This window comes from Oryx dammah, unplaced genomic scaffold (genome assembly GCF_014754425.2).
Source record: "Oryx dammah isolate SB20612 unplaced genomic scaffold, SCBI_Odam_1.1 HiC_scaffold_22, whole genome shotgun sequence".
Taxonomy (NCBI): domain Eukaryota; kingdom Metazoa; phylum Chordata; class Mammalia; order Artiodactyla; family Bovidae; genus Oryx; species Oryx dammah.
In genome coordinates, this window is record NW_024070206.1 from 39374809 (window position 1) to 39395050 (window position 20242).

The 20242-nt window shown below is 40.3% G+C and overlaps 1 protein-coding gene across 33 annotated transcripts in view; it reads left to right on the top strand.

Moving 5' to 3' along the window:
- Window positions 1-20242, top strand: part of DTNA (dystrobrevin alpha) — a 443139-nt gene that overhangs the window by 282001 nt on the left and 140896 nt on the right. For all 33 annotated transcript variants that reach the window (XM_040264848.1, XM_040264850.1, XM_040264818.1 and 30 more), the window contains one exon: window positions 7798-7865. In XM_040264848.1, coding sequence (XP_040120782.1) covers window positions 7799-7865 — 67 coding nt within the window. In that variant the 5' untranslated portion in view covers window position 7798. The remainder of the gene's footprint in view (window positions 1-7797; window positions 7866-20242) is intronic.

Here is a 20242-nt window from a genome sequence, read left to right on the forward strand (position 1 = left end):
CGCAATGAGAAGCCTGTGCACTCGCGACTGGAGAGCAGCCCCCATTTGCTGCAGCTAGAGAAAAGACCACATGCAGCAACAAACACTCAGTGCAGCATCGAACACACAGAGCACAGCCAAAAATAAATTTTTTAAAAAAGAATTCCTACCTGTTGTTATTGTTCAACAGTCAAACTCAACTAACACAGTATTTCTAGCCCCAATCTGGCTACGTATCAGGGATGCCTGTGGTGCACTGTTAAAGTGTAAGGGTTCCACTTCAACCCTCGATTCAGTAGATCCACGTAGTATGTGTATTTTTTTATGAAGTCTCCAGGCCAGGGTGATGTTCAGCCACTGCTGAGAACCACTGTGGTGGGTACTTCGGAGGAAAGACCAAATCCCTGATAACAAATCCAGCGGGTCCTAGCCCTAAAATAGTAAGCTCATGTCCCTCATACCCAAAAACAAAACTCAAGTTCCAAGATGATGTTCAAAGTAAAAGGCTGAGCCAGAAACCCATTATAGCCATTTATTTCAGTGACAGCATTTTCCTACTTTCAGGAGCTCATCTAGATAAAGGACGAGGAGGTAGAAGCAAATGCTATTATACTTTGCCTCAGGAAAGAGCTCTGAATACTTTTCTATCATATTGCCAGAGATCAGGACTAGAATGTAAATCTGAGAAAATGCTATCAGAGGCCCCTTTTCATTAATAGAAATGGAAACAGGCATTTATATGCCGCCACTAAAGAATCCACCTGCCAATGCAGAAGCCACACGTTCGATCCCTGGGTTGGGAAGATTCCCCTGGGGGAGGAACTGGCAGCCAGCTCCAGTGTTCTTGCCTGGGATAACTCTATGGACAGAGGAGCCTGGCAGGCTACAGTCCATGGGGTCACAAAGAGCTAGACACAGCTGAAGTGACTGAGCATTCACGAAGGAAATCAGTTGAGGAGGAAAGGAGCTTGGAAGGGCCTGCACTGCAGTTATTAACTTTGGGCGTCACCACGGTTGGTGACGGCTGGACCCTGCACGTTCCGGTCAGCCACCTGGAGCAAAGGGAGGGAAGTGTAAAGCCTGGGAAGGGGCTATCACACTAACTGCTAAATCCTCATGTCTAGTGTTTGCTAAAGGGGAGCAGAAGCCAAGCAGAGCCAGACATTTCTAAAAACACTGTCAGCTTTGGTGAATTTAAAATGTGAGAGTGTGAATCAGGGTATGAGTTGCTGTGTTTGTATGTGTCTGGGTTTACATAAATCTGGACACTGGGAACTGTTTTCATCTGAATGATCATTTCCAAGACAACAGTGATTTAAAATGGGGGGATTCCAGTAAGAAGTAATACCCAAAGGGATTTCTTAGTGACATTTGAGAGTTCTGTGAGTCCTTTCTCCCTAGTCTCCTTTTGGGCTGTTGATCACAAACTGCTTTTCAGTTTACCAATTTCAGAAAATCTTCATTTGTGTTGAACAGTGGTAGCAGGAATAAGATTGCTGGCTATTAGAATCCATACTAGCTGAAGAATCTCAAAATTAAAAGCAAAAAAAATAATGGATTCCATTTCCTGCTCTGTCAGAAAATACTTTATATTTGGGAGGGCCTGAGTCTCAAATTCTTCAGCTAGAATTTGAGAGTAATATTAATAATATCTCTTCAACTTCCTCACCAGGTTATAGGGAAAAGCATTTTATAATAATCAGAAAGTTATACAAATGGAAGGCACCATTAGTTTAAGCTTCTACATTTAAAATGTCTTATACATCATCCGTAATAGAAATGTCTGTTTATTACAGATGATGTTGGATTAAAGAGCTGTCATGAAGGATGTGATATTTCAGTGTGAACTTCTCACTAAGCCAAAATGAAATGCACTTTTCTTCCAACACTCTGCGCCTTACATTTGGATTTATTCTTTATTTCTTTCTGGTTCCCATACTGTTCTACTCTGTTATTTCATTTGCCTCCTATATAGGGGCTAAGAGGTGGAATCCTTCTTGTCCAGTTTTCAGCCTTTTTTAATGACTGTGCTGGAAGAAGGGTGACTTGATGACCTCACCTCCTACAAACCCACTATGACCAGGAGATCAGCAAAGTGTTTTCTAATATAGGTGATGTTCCCTGGGAAAGCGAAAGTCAAGGTCCTCTCCTCTGCTGCTCTCCATGTGACCTGCCAGTCCCCAAGTCCTACTGAATGTGGCCTAAATATCTCTCAAGTCACTCCTTTAGCCTAAGATATATTATTCTCACTCCTGAATCACAGAAGTATCCAGCTAACTACACTCTGCCCTTACTCTTGGGTTTCTATCCCTTACCCTCCTGCTCCCCAGTCTTTCCCTCACTCAACATACAATCTGGAGCAATCTTGCCAAAATCTATTTAGATCAATTCCCTGCTTAAACCATGGATGGCACCCAGCTTTTTGGAAGAAACCCATATACTATCTAGACTTGACAAATAAGGCTTTCTAGATGGGATGCCTACTTGCCTCTCACTTGCACTCAGCAATACTGAACTATTCTTAGTTCCCAAATGCAACATATACCATTTTTCAAGCTGCACGCTTCTTTTTTTCTTTCTAACTATAATTGCCCTCCCTTCACTCTTTTCTATCTGGAAAATTCCTATTTATCTCTTAAAGCTCTGCCCCAGAGTCACCCTTTCTTTGATAACTCTTTAGAATCTTACTAGATATAAACCACTATATCCAGCAGAACATACTTCATTATTGTACGTATTATACCAATTTATAATCACTTGTTAGAGGCTTTGTTCCCCCTTCTAGAATGTGAGCTTCTTAATGGCATGGATCGTGTCTTACTCATCTTCAGATCTCAAGAAGCTAGCAGTGTGTCTGATCAATTGCAGCTAAATTATAAATATTGCTTAAATAAATGAGTGGATGGAGTCTCAAACCTGAAAACAATGTACAGCCTATGTAATCCGTGGGACTGAACGCTAGGAAAAGAAACATCTGATGGGGCTTATCCCTTATTTGTCATTGTTAATTCTTTATGCTCTTTTGACATTGCTGAGATCTTCTGGTAAATTCCAGGGTAAACATCTCCTCTACGTGAATGAGCAACAGAAACCGATCAAATCAGGCCTGTTGGTGAGCCATGCACCTTGTGATATTAGTATTATCATAGACACGTTATTTTCTCCTTCATCTCCTCCATATGACTTCAGGCAGTTGTTGTTATACTTAAATTAACAAAAAGCCAAGCTTCTTGACAGTTTAAGAAGTGAAATTGTTCTCTGTAAAGCGCTTTCTCCTTCCTCCTTTCAACAAAACTGAAAGTTTTGCTCTTCTTTCTTTCTAAACTGATGAGAATATAGCCAGGCCTTGTGTATTACAAGTTCCACTAATCAGAGTTAAATTGGAAACTAAGCAGCCTGATTCAGGAATTCATTTTGTCCATGAGTCCTTCCATGAAATCAGTGTAAGGTGGAAACTGGCATGCCCCCATTTTTACTATTTTCACTCTGATCAATGAGAAATAAATGAATATTCTCCATTTTATCTAGCAACACTGCTTCCCAAGAAACTCTGGGGGTAGAATAAGAGGTGTGCTATTTTTCCTTTTATATTTGTAATTATTTCCCAAGTTTTCCATTATTTCATACCACCGGGTTTTTCTTTCTTTTCCTCATAAGGTACACATTTTACTTAGAAGTGAGAATTAATACCTATTGTGTAACTAACGATGATTCTTTTATGAGTTAATTATCCAAAATGGGGGTGAATAGACCAAAAGGCGACATCAGTGTAGTTTGCATATATTTCACCTTCTGCTTCATAATGCAAGATTTTGCTTTAAAATGCATGGTCTGTGGAGAAGGAAATGGCAACCCACTCCGGTATCCTTGCTTGGAGAATCCTGCAGACAGAGGACCCTGGCTGCTACATTTCATGGGGTTCCAAAGAGTCAGATACGACTTAGTGACTAAACAACAACATATAATAAGGTTAGTTTTTCATCATTGGGGAAGTGTTTCAACAATCGGTTATCCACTGTCCAAAAAAAAAGCATAACTGGACCTTACAAAGAAATATGAGGCATTTGTATTTAGCAGCTCTGATTATGAAATATAGTAGACGTAAACACAGAAAGGAGAAAAGACTTTACTGAGTAGGACATGGAGCCCTGGAAAACATGAAGACAGTAAGCCAGCCCATACAAAGATCTAAATCAACTTTGGCAGGGCAGAAAGTGCCAGAAAGATGTAATAGACAACTGGCAGAAAATAACAATGCATATGAATAAATACGTCGTTTAAGAGCAGTGTTACGACACAAAGCAGTCGGGGAAATAGGTGGTGCATGCCAAAAGATGGGTCATGTTCGAAGAACTTGAATAAAGAAAGCATGTTAGGTTCTTAACCCCATTGATCAGAAAATTACAAATTTATTACCAGTCTTGACTCTCAGATGGATTAAAATCTAACCTGGTTAATATGCCATACCTGTATCAGTGTGGAAAACAGGAGGCTGGTCATCATTACCCATGACGATGTGTCTCCTCTGATTTGGGGTGGCAACGTGGCATGACCTGTCCACTTTATAAACGTGCGTTCCTTTTGAAACAGTAATTCTAGATCTAGGAGTTTCATCCCAGTGGAATAAATACATAAGTATAAATTTTTTTAAATGCCTGGTCTGAGATTATTTTTCAAATATAAAGTGGATTCACTCATTTCAAATAATTAATCTCTGAAACTAATACAATTGGAATTTCACTCTTCTATGAGTCAGTTTTTGAAAATATAATTGAAAGTCCACTTTGAGGAAAGAAAACTTATTCTTCCTTTCTCTCTCTTTCCTCTTTTTTAAATGTATTTTATTCATGTGTTCAATAAATACCAACTGGACATAGTTTTGTTGATTGGATTTAACTAGACACTGTGACTAATTTAAATTTTCATCCACTGCCCCTAGAAAGCTTACAGAGACACACACAAAGTTAACTAGAAAAAGAGATGTCACAGACAGTACCAAGTGAGTAATACGGGCACCGTTGCTGCAAGTTCACAGGCCAGTCTTTACTTCCCTGACATTTTCAATCAGAGTTTGCTAGCCTGCCAGCCTTTGTGATTTATTTTTAATGATTCTTTTCATCTCAATCCAACATATAGACAGATACAGGAACATATCCTGTTTTATCCCCTATCTACTACTTCAACTCTACTTCTGAGCTCTTGAAATAAAAAATGAAAGCTATCCCCAGACTATTTTGTGAATGTCAGATTATTACCTACCTGCCTCCTCTGGAGAAAAGGAGATGGGTTACATGAATCAGGAAGGGCATGTTTTTCTCCAGGCCTCTGTATTTCAACCATACCTGCACATTCAAAATCTCATAAAAAGAAAATATTTGACTGTGTTCAGCACTGCACCATTGGACTTCCCAGGTGGCTCAGTGGTAAAGAATCTACCTGCCAATGCAGGAGACACAGGTTTGATCCCTGGGCTGGGAAGATCCCCTAGAGAAGGAAATGGCAACCCACTCCAGTTCTTGCCTGGGAAATTCCACAGACAGAGTAGCCTGGTGGGCTACAGTCCATGGAGCTGCAAAACAGCTGGACACAGCTTAGCAACTAAACAACACCACCACTGAATCATTACCAAGTTGAAGAAACTTCATTAATAATTCTGAAAATTACAAATTTATTACCAATCTTGACTCTCAGATGGATTAAAATCTAATCTGGTTAATATGTCATACCTGTATCAGTGTGGAAAACAGGAGGCTGGTCATCATTACCCATGTCGATGTGTCTCCTCTGGTTTGGGGTGGCAACGTGGCATGACCTTTCCAATTATTATTTCTGACCTTGGTTATATTATCACCCATTGTGAACGGGTATGCACTCATAACTGTAAAGTTGAAAGTGTTAGTTGCTTAGTTGTGTCTGACTCTTTGTGACTGCACAGACTGTTGCCTACCAGGCTCCTCTATCCATAGGATTCTCCAGGCAAGAATACTGGAGTGGGTTGTCATTCCCTTCTCCAGGGGATCTTCCTGACCCAGGGTCTCCTCCGTTGCAGGCAGATTCTTTACCATCTGAGCCACCAGGAAAGTTCTCTTAACTCTGTAAACCAAGGCTATTCCAAGCACTCCTTTTCCTTCCTGGCAATAGACAGATAATCCTTAACTCATAGAAGCAACTGGCGAGGCAGTTTGACCAGTTTGTCTGACATTCCATTTTGTTTCACCACCAATGTTCTTCTTTTACTCTCCAGTGAGTCCCTTCGTACACAGCCCCTCATCTTTTGAGCTGTCTGCCGCATTCACAGTGGACCCTCCTTATCTGTGGGGTCCACACTGAGGATTTAACCAACTCCCATCAAAGGCAGATCCAGAGGGCCAAATGTGCAACACTATTTTCTGTAAGGGATTTGAGCATTCAAGGATTTTGGTATAGGGGAAGCAGGGGAGGGACTGGAACCAGTCCCCCTTGGCTACCAAGGGAGGATTGTAGTTCCTGAATTTAACCCCCAGGTAGTCAACCTCTCTTGCATTCACTATTGTTTTTCCACTACCATGGCTATGATTACTTCACTGTGCTTTTATTGCTTTTATGCTTCCGTTTCTCCCTACTGGAGTGTAAGCCCCTTGAGGGCAGGAGCTGTGACTTCATCACTGTTGTATACCCAGAGTTGAGAGAGAGACATAGCTGACTATGGGGGCTCAGAGGAAAGGCCCTAAACCCAGCCCATCATAGAGAGTTAGGAGAATTTCAGAGGAAAATAGACCTAAACTGAAACCTGTAGGGTGACTGAAACTTATCCATGTATAGAGTGAGGGAAGTCCAGACAGAAATAATACTGACAGCTTGAGAAAAATTCACATTTGAGAAAGAACAAGGTCCATTGAAAGACATGCAAGATCAGCTGTGCCTTCTTTTACCATGCCTGAATGCAAACATATACACATATATCAGTGTATGTATATTTGTGTGTGTGAGAGAGGAAACTTTAGTTTTTAAAAGTTTAATTAGCTATAGCAAAAAATCAACTCCATCAGCCTATAAAATGCTTTCTATTTAGCCCAAAACTCTCTTCCATTAACTTTCCCATAATTTTCTTTTTCTTCAGTCAATTAATCCTTTTGTGTTAATTCTTCATTTTAGATGTTGGTGTTTTCATAGTCTTTTTAAAATAATTCCATTACAAATGATATGGTTAAGTAGAGAGAGGTGAACCTAACCAGTACACAATGAAATTATTGTGGACTGAAAAACTGTTGCAGGTTCCAAACACTTCCATTAGAAATGAACATTTGGAAAATGACCTGCTTCTAAATTGAGGTTTTAGGTACAGCTGGATCAAGTTGCAACAGAATGTAGTGGAAAGTAGACTGATCTTAGAGTCAGAAATGTCTGTGGCATTGACTTTACTAAGTCTACGAGAGTCTCGCTCTCGTCTTTTCTTGAACGGGATCTGTAACATCTGCTCTAAGATTCTTTGCAGGCGTTCTGAAAGTTGATAGAGAAACTGTATGTGAAATGAATCATCTAACAGAATGATGGCAGAGGGTTATATTCAGTTACAGTGCAAGGTGATCCTCTATTGTGGTTATTTGTATGTTAGAAAATTAAAATTTTATACTTCCTCCAACAACTATAACATGGTATATGGACAATATGTACAACCATTTAAGTAAGTCAAAGGAAAGCTATTCTTTTTAAATACACAGTTTTCAGTAGTTTGTGTCTATTTTGTAAGCATGACTACAGCATGTGTGTTTGTATAGACATGAATGCTTGCCTCATTAGCATGAAGCTAATACACATTGTAATTATTTTGTCTCATAGAATGATTGAAGATAGTGGGAAAAGAGGAAATACCATGGCAGAAAGAAGACAGCTCTTTGCAGAGATGAGTAAGTATGAAACTTTGAAGGAACACCCTACAATGTCCATTGAATACTCATGGAAAGACCTGGAAATAAAACTTAATCCATATGGCATTTGTTATTTTCCCTAAAATCCTAAATTCTTTACAGAAAATGTATGTTTGGGCATTTTTTGCCTCCTCTTAGGCAAGAATTAAATTCGGCAATGAATCCTCATAATTTGTTATTAGGACTGTATATCTTATATGAAAAAAAAAGATTTGTGAACCTAAATATATATATACATACAGACGCTTAATAAACACTATTTAGTGTTGGCATTAATATAATCAACTACACTTCAAAGTCTGTGTTCATTTCCCCACACTATCACAGGGGCTGGCACATTACAGGCACTAGATAAAATTGTTGAAATGAATCAGTGAATGACTTACTTGCAAAATGATATCATATGCTCATATGGGAGAAAGAAGTCAGGCACGATTACCAGACAAAGCTAAAGCTATCATTTGAACTTCATGCCAAGGGGAGAAGCTGTCCTGCAAACTAGTTTCTAAAAAGTGAAAAGGAAAACAAAGTTTAAAAGAGTTTGGAGATGACCTGCTATACAAGGAAAACCAAACCACTGACCCCAGTGGAGAACTCACTAAAGGTTGTCGGTTTAAGTAAATACAAGGTTGCTGTGTAAGTAATTAGGTGGTGTTATCTCCTTCTAGACCATTTTTCTTATTCATAAGGAGGGAGAACTTGACATAAGGAGGGAGGAACACACATCTCAAATTAAATGTTATAAAGAAAAAAGTATAGTTCTCTTATTGCCTTTTTATCTCTCATTCTCTGCATAAGGAATGAGGAAGAGCAGAACTGAGTCGTAAGCCTTTTACTCCAAGAAGGCAAGAGACAAAATTAGGTTTCTCCTGGAGATTGGAACTGATTGGCAAGAATGAGGGTCGAGACAGATAAAGGAAAGCCCCAGATAATAAGATTCACATTTTTCTTTATCATTTCCCAATAATCTGGAGTCACCAAGACAGCGTACGAACTAACAGAGAGGAAAGAAAATTAAAATTGATGCGGGGAATCTCAATCACTCTCCTTGCTTTTTCCACTTTTAGAAACATGTCTAAAGTGCCCATGAGAGTTTCAGTCATGACTTTCCAATTTCCTGGGCTGTTGTAGCTTCACTTCTGGCCTGACCAGTCACCTGGAACTGTGACCTCTGTTGATACGAATCTAGCAGAGGAAGGAACCTAGTTGCTACCTGCCCATCTAAGCAAAATCCAGACCAGTACAGGTGTCTTCTTGTATCATAGCGTCTTAGACTGAAGAGGCAAGACCCATGTAGATCATAGCAGTAGTAGTGAGTGTTGGTCACTCAGTCATGTCTGACTCTTTGCAACCCTACGGGCTGTAGCTTGCTAGGCTCCTTCTGTCCATGGAATTCTTCAGGTGAGAATACTGGAGTGGGTTGCCATTCCCTTCTCCAGGGGATCTTCCCAACCCAGGAATCATACCCAGCTCTCCTGCATTGCAGGCAGAGTCTTTGCTGTCTGAGCCAATAGGGAATCCCTATGTGGATCATGGGCCAGTGTTTTATCAGAGAAAGAAAAAATATTAATATTTAACAAAGAAAAGCAATAAAGTCTTAGGAAAAATCTTTAAATTTATCATTGTTATATTAAAGACTGTATCAGCCAACAGACTGTAAGAATTATGAAATTGTTCTTATGTCATGATTTTGAAAACATTTATCTGAATTTCGGTACATTATGCCAGCTCCTTCTGCACCTGGTCTGGTGCCTGGCACAGACAGACACATATGTCACAGATTTCTTTTGAATTAAAGTTGTCCAACTCAAAGAAAGACTGACATAAGTTTTATATCCATACGAACAGAAAAGCTCTAAATTTTTCAAGCAAGAGAGACTTAGGAAAATTGCGCGTTCATTTCCCAAATTGTAACTTAACCTTTCTTAGAAACTTGTCAGAAAGTCATGCAGTATATGAAATCATTTTGGGTTCTCCTGATTAGTGTTCAAAATAGTTAAGCAAGCCACACAGATATGTATCTTTCTTCCTTTCTTCCTCTCTTCAAAAGCAGGTAAACACATCTGACTTGAACAATCCATTAGTTAGCATCATTTTCAGGTTAACACTAAATAGGACACACCTACAGTAAGTGGGATTCTGCCAGATTAAACAATTGACTGATTTCCAAGAGAGACATTGGTTTTGATATATTTTTTTTGAGACATTGATTTTGATAGATTGTCAGACAAAAGAAAAAGGTAACCTCATTGAGAATGTGTTAAATATTTGAAAACTGTATGGGTTACCCCAACTCTATCAGCGGGATGCCAAAGAAAGACAAGGAAACTATTATCAGAGAAGATTGACATTGAAGCTTAGAAAGTAACTTCTTCCAGAATCTGTGATGTCTAGACAGAGAGCTTAAAAAAATGAAGGAATTTGTGAAATCTGGTCAGCTAAGTATGACTTAGAAGTAGTTATTTTTTAAACATGGAAGGAAAGTGCCCAAGAGATTCTTAGTTTTGGAAATTACACATGTCACAAATGTAAAAAAAAAAAAAAAGGAGTTAAGAAGGCAGGGAAGACTTTTTTATGACTCTTGCCAGAGGGGAGAGAAGTGGAACTCAGCTCTACCAGAACCAAAGACAGGGGGGTTTCTAAACTCGGGGGTGAATAAGAGCAGACGGACTGGAAGATATCAGAGAGTAAGTTGGTCAGCTGTCACAGCAGTCTTTGTCACGGTGAGCAAGTTAGGTGTCTACCCTCCCCACAGAGACTAGGAGATCTTCAAGATTTCATTTCCACTGTGTGGCTTCCAGTCCTGAAGAGAGATGTGTGTGTGTGTGTCCTGTCACCCAGTCCTCAGTCATATCCTATTCCCTGAGACTCCGTGGACTGCAGCCTGCCAAGGCCCACTGTCCATGGAGTTTTCCAGCCAAGAATGCTGCAGTGGGTTGCCATTTCCTTCTCTGTTGAAAAAGATATTTCTGGGCAAAACTGGCAAAAGCTTGGGAGGTTTACATCTTTCAAGGGACAGACAAAGAATTTACAAAGGAAAGTTTTCTAAAGTAAATGCTCTAAGAAAAGAGAGATCAAAGACCTAGAGAAAAAAAGAACCCTATCTAAAGGTTAGTCAAGCGGAGAGGAACCTTACAAAAACCAAAGAACAGAGAACAGAGTAACAGTTGATCAGAAGGACAACTGATAAGAAATTTTGGCAAATTCAGGTGATTGTAGCGCATACTTGTATTAAACATCTATTCTGAGCTCATAGCCACAAGCGACAGAGGCAAAAAAAAAAAAAAAAAAGACAAAATTAAAAGTATAGACTCACAAATAAGCCAAAAAACAAAACAAAAAAATCTCTGTGGCCACATACTTTGATTAAAGAACTTTTAGGCAAGTTGCCCTAAACTAAAATTTCCCCTCAGCATAATGCCCTAATCATCTGTTTACTTGGTACCTTAGATTAAAGTTAAAAAGGCTCCAGTTAAATGTAAATGTCATTCTCACCTTGACCTTTTCCACCATCAAATAAGTTTATCAGCTCAAATAAATTTAACAGACTGGCTTTTAGCAGAGTAAATTGTTTGCACTTGGAATCAAACTCCCTTTCTTCTCTTTTTCTGCTGAGGGCACATTTACTCTGCTTTGTGTGACACTTACTAGTGAACATATCTGTGTCACTCACTCACATAAACCTCTCCTTCGGGACAGACCCTGGACCTTTGTTGCCAAACCCATTCACCTTAGATGCTGAATCAATGTTGGTTTGAAAGCCTCAGGGCACAGGATAGGTAGGTTTTAATGAGAGGGAAATGGTTAAGAAACACTCATTCAGAAAGTAGAAGGCAGCCAAATCTGATGAGGAAAGTTCTGGGATGAAAAAGCAGAATGATAACTGCTGGGCTCTGAGTGAAGGAGGGACCAGAAACTAAAGGAAGGCAAATGGAGGTGCTCAGCAAGTACTGCGCAGTGGTTCAAAGGCAGACACCACTTCGGAATTCTGACAGCAGTCAGCATGTGCATAGCTGGAATGCTGCCTAGCACGTGATTTTGCAATGCACACTACGAGTTTTAGGGAAAACAACTTCAAACATTCAGGAAAATGGCGTGAATGATCCCACTCCCATAGGCCATGATATCCATAGGCCATGGATGCAGGGACCATTTTCACTTGCATCTTCATTTCTCTTGCTCTTCAGCATCGTTGGGATGTCACCTCCATGGATCACCATCCTGGAAGTGCTCCCTTATGTCACCTCCGTAGGCTGGTCTCCTGATTCTCTGATCTGTTTCTCTTTTTCTGTCTCTTAGTAGCCTCCAGGCTCTCTGAAGCTCAGATTTTAACCAAAGTTTTGCTCTTGGCCAGTTCTCTCCCTGTACAGTGTGACTTTCCCCCAAGGTTTCACCATCATTGTTATGGTTCTCAAGTGTTCGAGCAATGCTTCAAAACCACTTCCCACGTCTCAGAAACCAGCTTTCCCAGAATAGTCAGTATGTAAGTCAGTGTCAGCTTCCCTGGGGGCTCAGTGGTAAAGAAGCTGCCTGCCAAGGCAGGAGACTCAGGTTCAACCCCTGGGTCAGGAAGATCCCCTGGAGAAGGAAATGGCACCCCACTCCAGTATTCTTGCCTGGGAAATCCCATGGACAGAGGACTCGGCCAGGCTAAGGTTCACGGGGTCGCAAATGGTCAGACGTGACTTAGCGACTAAACAACAGTAAGGTCAATGTCCCTTCCAGACTTGGCTCCTCACTGTCAAAGCTTCTGCTGATGAATCACCTTGAGGTGGGCCTACTGTTAGCTCCACTAACTCCTCATCATAACAAAGCCAACCAGTGTCCCACCATGGCTGCCACGGTATTCCCAAAGCCACGCAGGCTTTGAATGATTACCAAGGGTGCTGTTAGAAGCAGGGAGGAAATTTCTAGCCCCAAACCTGGGCCCCATTTTGTCATTTAGAATGTGGAATAGCCTTACTTGTGCACACCGTCTCCTCTTGGAAAAATATTCCCAGTCTTGGCAATTAAGGCATATTGATACATTTTATATGTTTATCAATAAATCTTAGAATATAGACCATATTAAGGAACTCAGTATCTGTGTATCCAGCTTCCCCTGGGTATGTCCACTTAGACATCCCACAAGAACTCAAACTCTGTAAATTCAAAACCAAACCCTTCATCTTCACACATCTACACTCCTGTTCCTTCTTGTTCGTACCTTAGTTCAGTGAAGGGCCACCCCACCCACTGAGTTGTATAAGGTAGGAAGCTGAGCATTGCTTTTGAGCTCAAAACTCTTTTGCCTCCCCTCACCTGCTCTCTCTGCCCCTCTTGCTTTCTTTCCTCCTCCTCTTTTTCTCTCTCTTTCTCTCTCTCTCTCTCTCTCTCTCACACACACACACACACACCACACACATCCAGTCAATCATCAACCATGAAAAAGAGTTTAGACACGGCTTCATAGGCTGCAGCTTTATTCTTTAAGTATTTGTTAGGTGAGTTTGAAAAATGAGTAAGACATTTAAAAATTTGAATGATTTTATAAAAGGTTTTATAAATGAGCTATGAAAATGTATAAAGCAAAACATATATGAATTGTGTGACACTGTTCAAAGAGTAATAAAGCTACCACCAAAAAAAAAGGTAATATAGACTGACTAGCTGGATTACTGGGTAGATGGATGGAAGGAATGAAATAAGGTAAGAGGAAGAAAGGGACAGAGGGGAGGAGTGAGGAAAGGAAAGGACAGAGGGAGGAAGGGAGGACAAAACATCTTGAAGAACTAAAGAAAGGAAAAAATAGGATTTGCAGAAGGGAAAACTGTAATCAATCATAGTTTTTTAACTGCCCCTTTGTTTTCCTCTTTATTATTTTCTTCCAACTATGACCTGAGTGTGAAAGGTTTGAGGAGCTGTTTTAAGGGCATGAGATTGCCTTAAATTATTTAGCTTTAATTTTTTTTCTTATGAAGTTTTGAATATATACAGTTCAGTTCAGTCACTCAATCATGTCCGACTCTTTGTGACCCCATGGACCACAGCACGCCAGGCCTCCCTGTCCATCACCAATTCCTAGAGCCTACTCAAACTCATGTCCATAGAGTAGGAGATGCCATCCAACCATCTCATCCTCTATCATCCCCTTCTCCTCCTGCCTTCAATCTTTCCCAGCATTGGGGTCTTTTCAAATGAGTCAGTTCTTCCTTTCAGGTGCCCAAAGTATTGGAATTTCAGCTTCAGCATCAGTCCTTCCAATGAACATTCAGCACTGATTTCCTTTAGGATGGACTGGTTTGATCTCCTTGCAATCCAAGGGACTCTTAAGAATCTTCTCTAGCACCACAGTTCAAAAGCATCAACTCTTCCGCACTCAGCCTTATTTATAGTCCAACTCTCACATTCGTACATGACTACTGGAAAAACCATAGCTTTGACTAGACGGACCTTCGCTGGCAAAGTAATGTCTCTGATTTTGAGTATGCTATGTTGGTCATAGCTTTTCTTCCAAGAAGCAAACATCTTTTAATTTCATGGCTGCAGTCACCATCTGCAGTGATTTTGGAGCTCAACAAAATAAAGTCTCTCACCATTTCCATTGTTTCCCATCTATTTGCCATGAAGTGATGGGACCGGATGCCATGATCTTAGTTTTCTGAATGTTGAGTTTTAAGCTAGCTTTTTCACTCTCCTCTTTCACTTTCATCAAGAGGTAGTTCTTCTTCGCTTTCTGCCATAAGGGTGGTGTCATCTGCATATCTGAGGTTATTGATATTTCTCCTAGCAATCTTGATTCCAGCTTGTGTTTCATCCAGCCTGGCATTTGGCATGCTGTACTCTGCATATAAGTTAAATAATCAGGGTGACAATATCCAGCCTTTCCCGATTTGGAACCAGTCTGTTTTCCCATGTACAGTTCTAACTATTGCTTCTTGACCTGCATACAGATTTCTCAGGAGGCGGGTAAGATGGTCTGGTATTCCCATCTCTTTAAGAATTTTCCATAGTTTATTGTGATCCACACAGTTAAAGGCTTTGGCATAGTCAATAAAGCAGAAGTTTTTCTGGAATTATCTTGCTTTTTCTATGATCCAACAGATGTTTGGCAATTTGATCTCTGGTTCCTCTGCCTTTTCTAAAGCCAGCTTGAACATCTGGAAGTTCATAGTTCATGTACTGTTGAAGCCTGGCTTGGAGGATTTTGAGCATTACTTTCCTAGTGTGTGAGATGAGTGCAATTGTGTGGTAGTTTGAGCATTCTTTGGCATTGCCTTTCTTTGGGATTGGAATGAAAACTGACATTTTCCAGTCCTGTGGCCACTGCTGAGTTTTCCAAATTTGCTGGCATATTGAATGTGGCACTTTCACAACATCATCTTTTAGGATTTGAAAGAGCTCAACTGGAATTCCATCACCTCCAATACTGTTGTTTGTAGTGATGCTTCCTAAGGCCCACTTGGCTTTGCATTCCAGGATGTCTGGTTCTAGGTGAGTGATCACACCATCATGGTTATCTGGGTCATGAAGATCTTTTTTGTATAGCTCTCCCATGTATTCTTGCCACCTCTTCTTAATATCTTCTGCTTCTATTAGGTCCATATACAGAAGTAGAGAAAATAGTATTCATCTCTACATTAATTATTTACTGCTTAGCCCCCACCATATAATGAAGCAAATCTAAGATATTATTTAGATGAATCAGATCTCCATGGTTTAAAGAATTGGATACATGTATATATAAAGCTGAGTCCCTTTGCTGTTCACCTAAAACTATCATAGCATTGTTAATCAGCTGTGACAGTCTTAGTCACTCAGTCGTGTCTGACTCTTTGCGACCCCATGGACTGTCGCCCGCAAGGCTCCTCTGTGTATGGAATTCTCCAGGCAAGAATACTGGACCGTGTTGCCATTCCCTTCTCCAGGGGATCTTCCCAACTCTGAGATGGAACCTGGGTCTCCTGCTTTGCAGGCAGATTCTTTACCATCTGAGCCACTAGGAAATATCTTAATACAAAATAAAAAGTTTTTTAAAATGGAATCATATCCCCATGATATAATAATAATGGGGAAAATCACTATTATTTAATAAAGAGACAAAAATAGAGAGAGGGCTTTCCTTCTGGCTCAACTGGTAAAGAATCTGCTGGCAATGCAGGAGATCTGGGTTTGATCCCTGGGTTGGGAAGATCCCCTGGAGAAGGGAAAAGCTACCCATTCCAGTATTCTATTCTAGAGAATTCCATGGACTGTATAGTCCATGGGGTTGCAAAGAGTTGGACACGACTGAGCAGCTTTCACTTTCACTTTTTCAAAAATATAGAGAAGTGCAATGCTTTGTTTTTTATTACAAAGGAAGAATTAGATTCTTGAGAGTATAGAGTGATTTTGATGTAGGTTTCAATATAAAATGGGTTCTTGTTGTTTTTTTTCTCAGATCATGGACAAAATATAGTGGTAATCCTAGATGTGTCAACACTTAATTGTTGAACCAAACTGGGCATTGCTAAAAGTACATCTTCATCCTGGGGAAAAAGATTTAATGCTTATGTATTTCTGATTGTCTCTATGTCTCTGCTTATCCTGTGTTCTAGAGAGTTCGTTTCCCACATGAGCCTCTCAGATTGACAGAAGACATGAAACTTGGAAGGTCCTTTGAAATGCCAGTGGCAAAATAAAAATTTAAGTATCACAAGGGTTAGAAATATGAGCTTAAAAAGTAAAAAAAAAAAAAAAAACTAAGCAGATTAAATGTGAAGTCCTACCTTTAGCCCCCAAATAAGCATTTAAACAAAAAATATATGACTTAATAGAAGTGCTTATGATTTCAAAAGCCAGTTTTAAAAAAGCCAGCTTATAAGAGCCAGAAGAATGAACCATCTATGAAAAAAATGGCATCAGTTAGTTTCCTTATCAGTAGTGGTAACAATTGCTTTCTGTACATTCCACACAGGTAGGCAACAGCTGTGGCATTTGTGCTAATTTTGAGCTTCTCTGGTGGCCCAGACAGTAAAGAATCTGCCTGCAATAGGGAGACCTGGCTCGACCCCTTAGTCAGGAAGATCCCCTGGGGAAGGGAATGGCTACCCACTCCAGTATTCTTGCCTGGAAAATTCCATGCATAGAGGAGCGTGGTGGGCCACAGTCCACCGAGTCACAAAGAGTCAGAAAAAACTGACTAACACTTTCACTTCTACTTTTCACTTTGGGTTAACTTCATAAATCTCATTTCAAGGAGATATTAGTCAGACAGAACAGGATCACTGGAGTGGGTAAGGGTCTCAAATCCATGTCTGATGATAATGACAATAATAGCAACATCCATATATTGACTCCCATTGTGTGCTACTCTCTGGGTAGATAGACACTGTACTTGAAATGGCCTTGGACTTGGACATTTTCAACCCGAAAAACTCAAGGAGACGCTACCCCGTCCCCACCTAAACTTTAAACTCTGGGACGACAAGGACTTTTGTACATAATCTCCAGATGCTAATGACGATCACAATAGTTGCTTCCCAATCTTTGAAAAATAAATTTTGTTAAGTGGCAAGGAGAAAAGATGGTATGGTTTCAGAAGGGAAATCGGATGAAACGGATTGAAGTTACAGGGAGGCAAATGAAAGCCCAAATGTAAAGAAGAAATGTCTGTCACTTATTGGTACTCAGCTGTGACACTGAAAACCCTTATAAGGATGTCCGTTTGCTCTTAGGGCTCACTACATACCGGCTACAGAAAGCTCTGTAGCTGGTAAAGTTGATGCTGTTCTCCTCATTTTATACATGAAGAAATCAGAAGACGAGTAAAAACTTCTCAAAGTTCATACAACTAGGAAGAGAAAGATTAGGGTTATTGACTGTAAAGCTCATAGTGAAAGTGACATCACTCAGTCGTGTCTGACTCTTTGCGACCCCATGGACTGTAGCCTACCAGGCACCTCAGTTCATGGGATTTTCCAGACAAGAATACTGGAGTGGATTGCCATTTCCTTCTCTAGGAGATCTTCCCAACCCAGGGATTGAACCTGGGTCTCCAGCATTGTAGGCGGACGCTTTACCATCTGAGCCACCAGGGAAGTTATATAAAGCTCACATATTGTCACTAAGGGGAGCCACAGAGAGTGCTCCGGGGGGAGCTTTTGCTCAGAAGAACTTACCTTCGAATAGCCTGTTCCGGGCGCCACTTGCCGGGGTCCAGCCCCGGTGGATCCAGGGTGATTCGAAGGTGGGGGGATGGCGTCAGCGTCTTTGGAAAAATACATATTTAATTACAGATATAGAGAGAGATTAGAAACGGATAGTGTAGTAGGAGAATTAGTGGAGAAAAGAGGCTGAATTCAGCCAGAGAAACGGGGAGCAAGAAAGAAGCGACATGGGGGAATCAGTCTTTCCGGAAACTGATCCAATTTCTTTATTTTGGGGTTTGCTTATATACCTTTTGTTACACATAGGGATGAATACAGAGTCACGCGGGGGTCAGCAGTCCTGACCTTTATCAAAATCAGGTGCTTCACATAAATGTATAAAAAAAGGTCTTAGGGATATTACATCATCTGGCCATGAGTGAGACCTGCTGACATTTTATGATCCTTTCTTTCTGATAACCAAAAAACTTATTTTTTCCAAGGGTGTTTTTTCTTAAACCAGGCACCACCCTCCAAATAAAGTTGCATTCCTATAGGGTGAGGGTGTAATGAGTTACAATCAAGAAAGGAATTTATTTAATTCAAGGTTAACATGATTAATCTTAAAGGTTAATACTTATTTCTCCTATCTGCTTAAAGGTTAATGCTTATTTCTCCTATATGCTAGTTATATTCATTATAAGGGCAGGGAATATGGATATTTAGCAGCAAACATCAGCTCAACAAATGAAAATCCTTTCACCAATGTTCCCCTTAAGATCTATTTAGTCTTAAGATAGTGATAAAGTTACATTTTTACATAGCAAGGACACAGTGATTTATAACAAAGCACAGTGATCTATTACAAAAGAGAAAATCCATTAACTCAAAAAGTCTACTATTGCTAACCTTAAAAACTACTATATTTTCTTTTCTATATTCCAAATACATTGATTAATATATTCCCAGGTGCCTAAGGATATGGAGGCCTGGCGGCAATCATTGACTCAACAATGAGAAAAGCCCTATGCTAATTAAGACTCTCAAAATACTCCAAAACTGTGCTGTTTATGGTTGAGAGGTAGTAAACAATCATGTGCATAGTGGCAGGAGTATGGATAATCCTGTCACACAAGCTAGTCTGTCAGCAGAGAGGTTTGACCTGAAACATCCTTGTCCCACCCAGGGTAGGGAATTAGCAGCAATTATTGACGCAACAAATGAAAAACTGCTCACCAATATAATTCCTAACCAACCCACTATACTAATAATTTCTAACTCCCCAAAAGAATTTGCCTTTAGTAAGTCTAAAACATCTCATGCCTCTCAGGTTGGGAGGCTGTAAACAATCACATGTGGCCGGACGAACCTATACAGGCGGGCTAGATAAACTTCAGAGCTGAAACACTCTTGTCACGCCCAGGAATTTTTATTGCCTTGGAGCTGCACGTTTACTCCTTCTCCGAGAGAAATGGTTATGGGGGAGAGCATAAAACAGACTCTGGTTTTGGGGTAGATGCTCGGGAACAGGGGGTTTCCCGAGGCTTGATCACACCTTTGCGTATGCCAAGCCTCCTTCCTCATGACCTTTGCCATGGGCGGAGTTCCTCACGCTGGCTCCTGGCATATCCCTATCATTGGAAGTAATCTTTTATGGCCATTGGCTAAATGTCCATCTTTTGAGAACATATTTAGGCAATTTTCTGCATTGGGTGAAGGTGAGCCCTCCCTCTTTGATCCTTCAAGCATTCAGCATCAATGAGTCTGTTTGTCAAGTAAGAAACTCTCATAAGAATGAATGTAAATGAACTGTAATAGGAGTAATAGGTGATGTTGTTTAGTCACTAAGTCATGTCCAACTCTTTGTGCCCCACAGACTGTAGCCCACCAAGCTCCTCTGTCCATGGGATTTCCCAGGCAATAATACTGGAGTGAGTTGCCATTTCCTTCTCCAGAGGATCATCCCAATCCAAAGATCGAACTTGAGTCTCCTGTTATTTATAAATATGTAAAGTTAAAAAAAATCCTGCATACCGAGTGGTGCAGCCAAAATATATATATATTTTTTTAATATATCAAAGTAGAGCCATGTACCTTAATATGTTATGAACATAAACATGGGCTTGAAAGAAGCCAAATATTTAGAAGTAGAGACCAGACATTAGTTGAACATCTACTATGTTTTAGAGACAGTCTAGAAAGGAGCCCCTCCAGAGGAGGGTGGGAGGATGGCCAGGAACTCAGGTATCA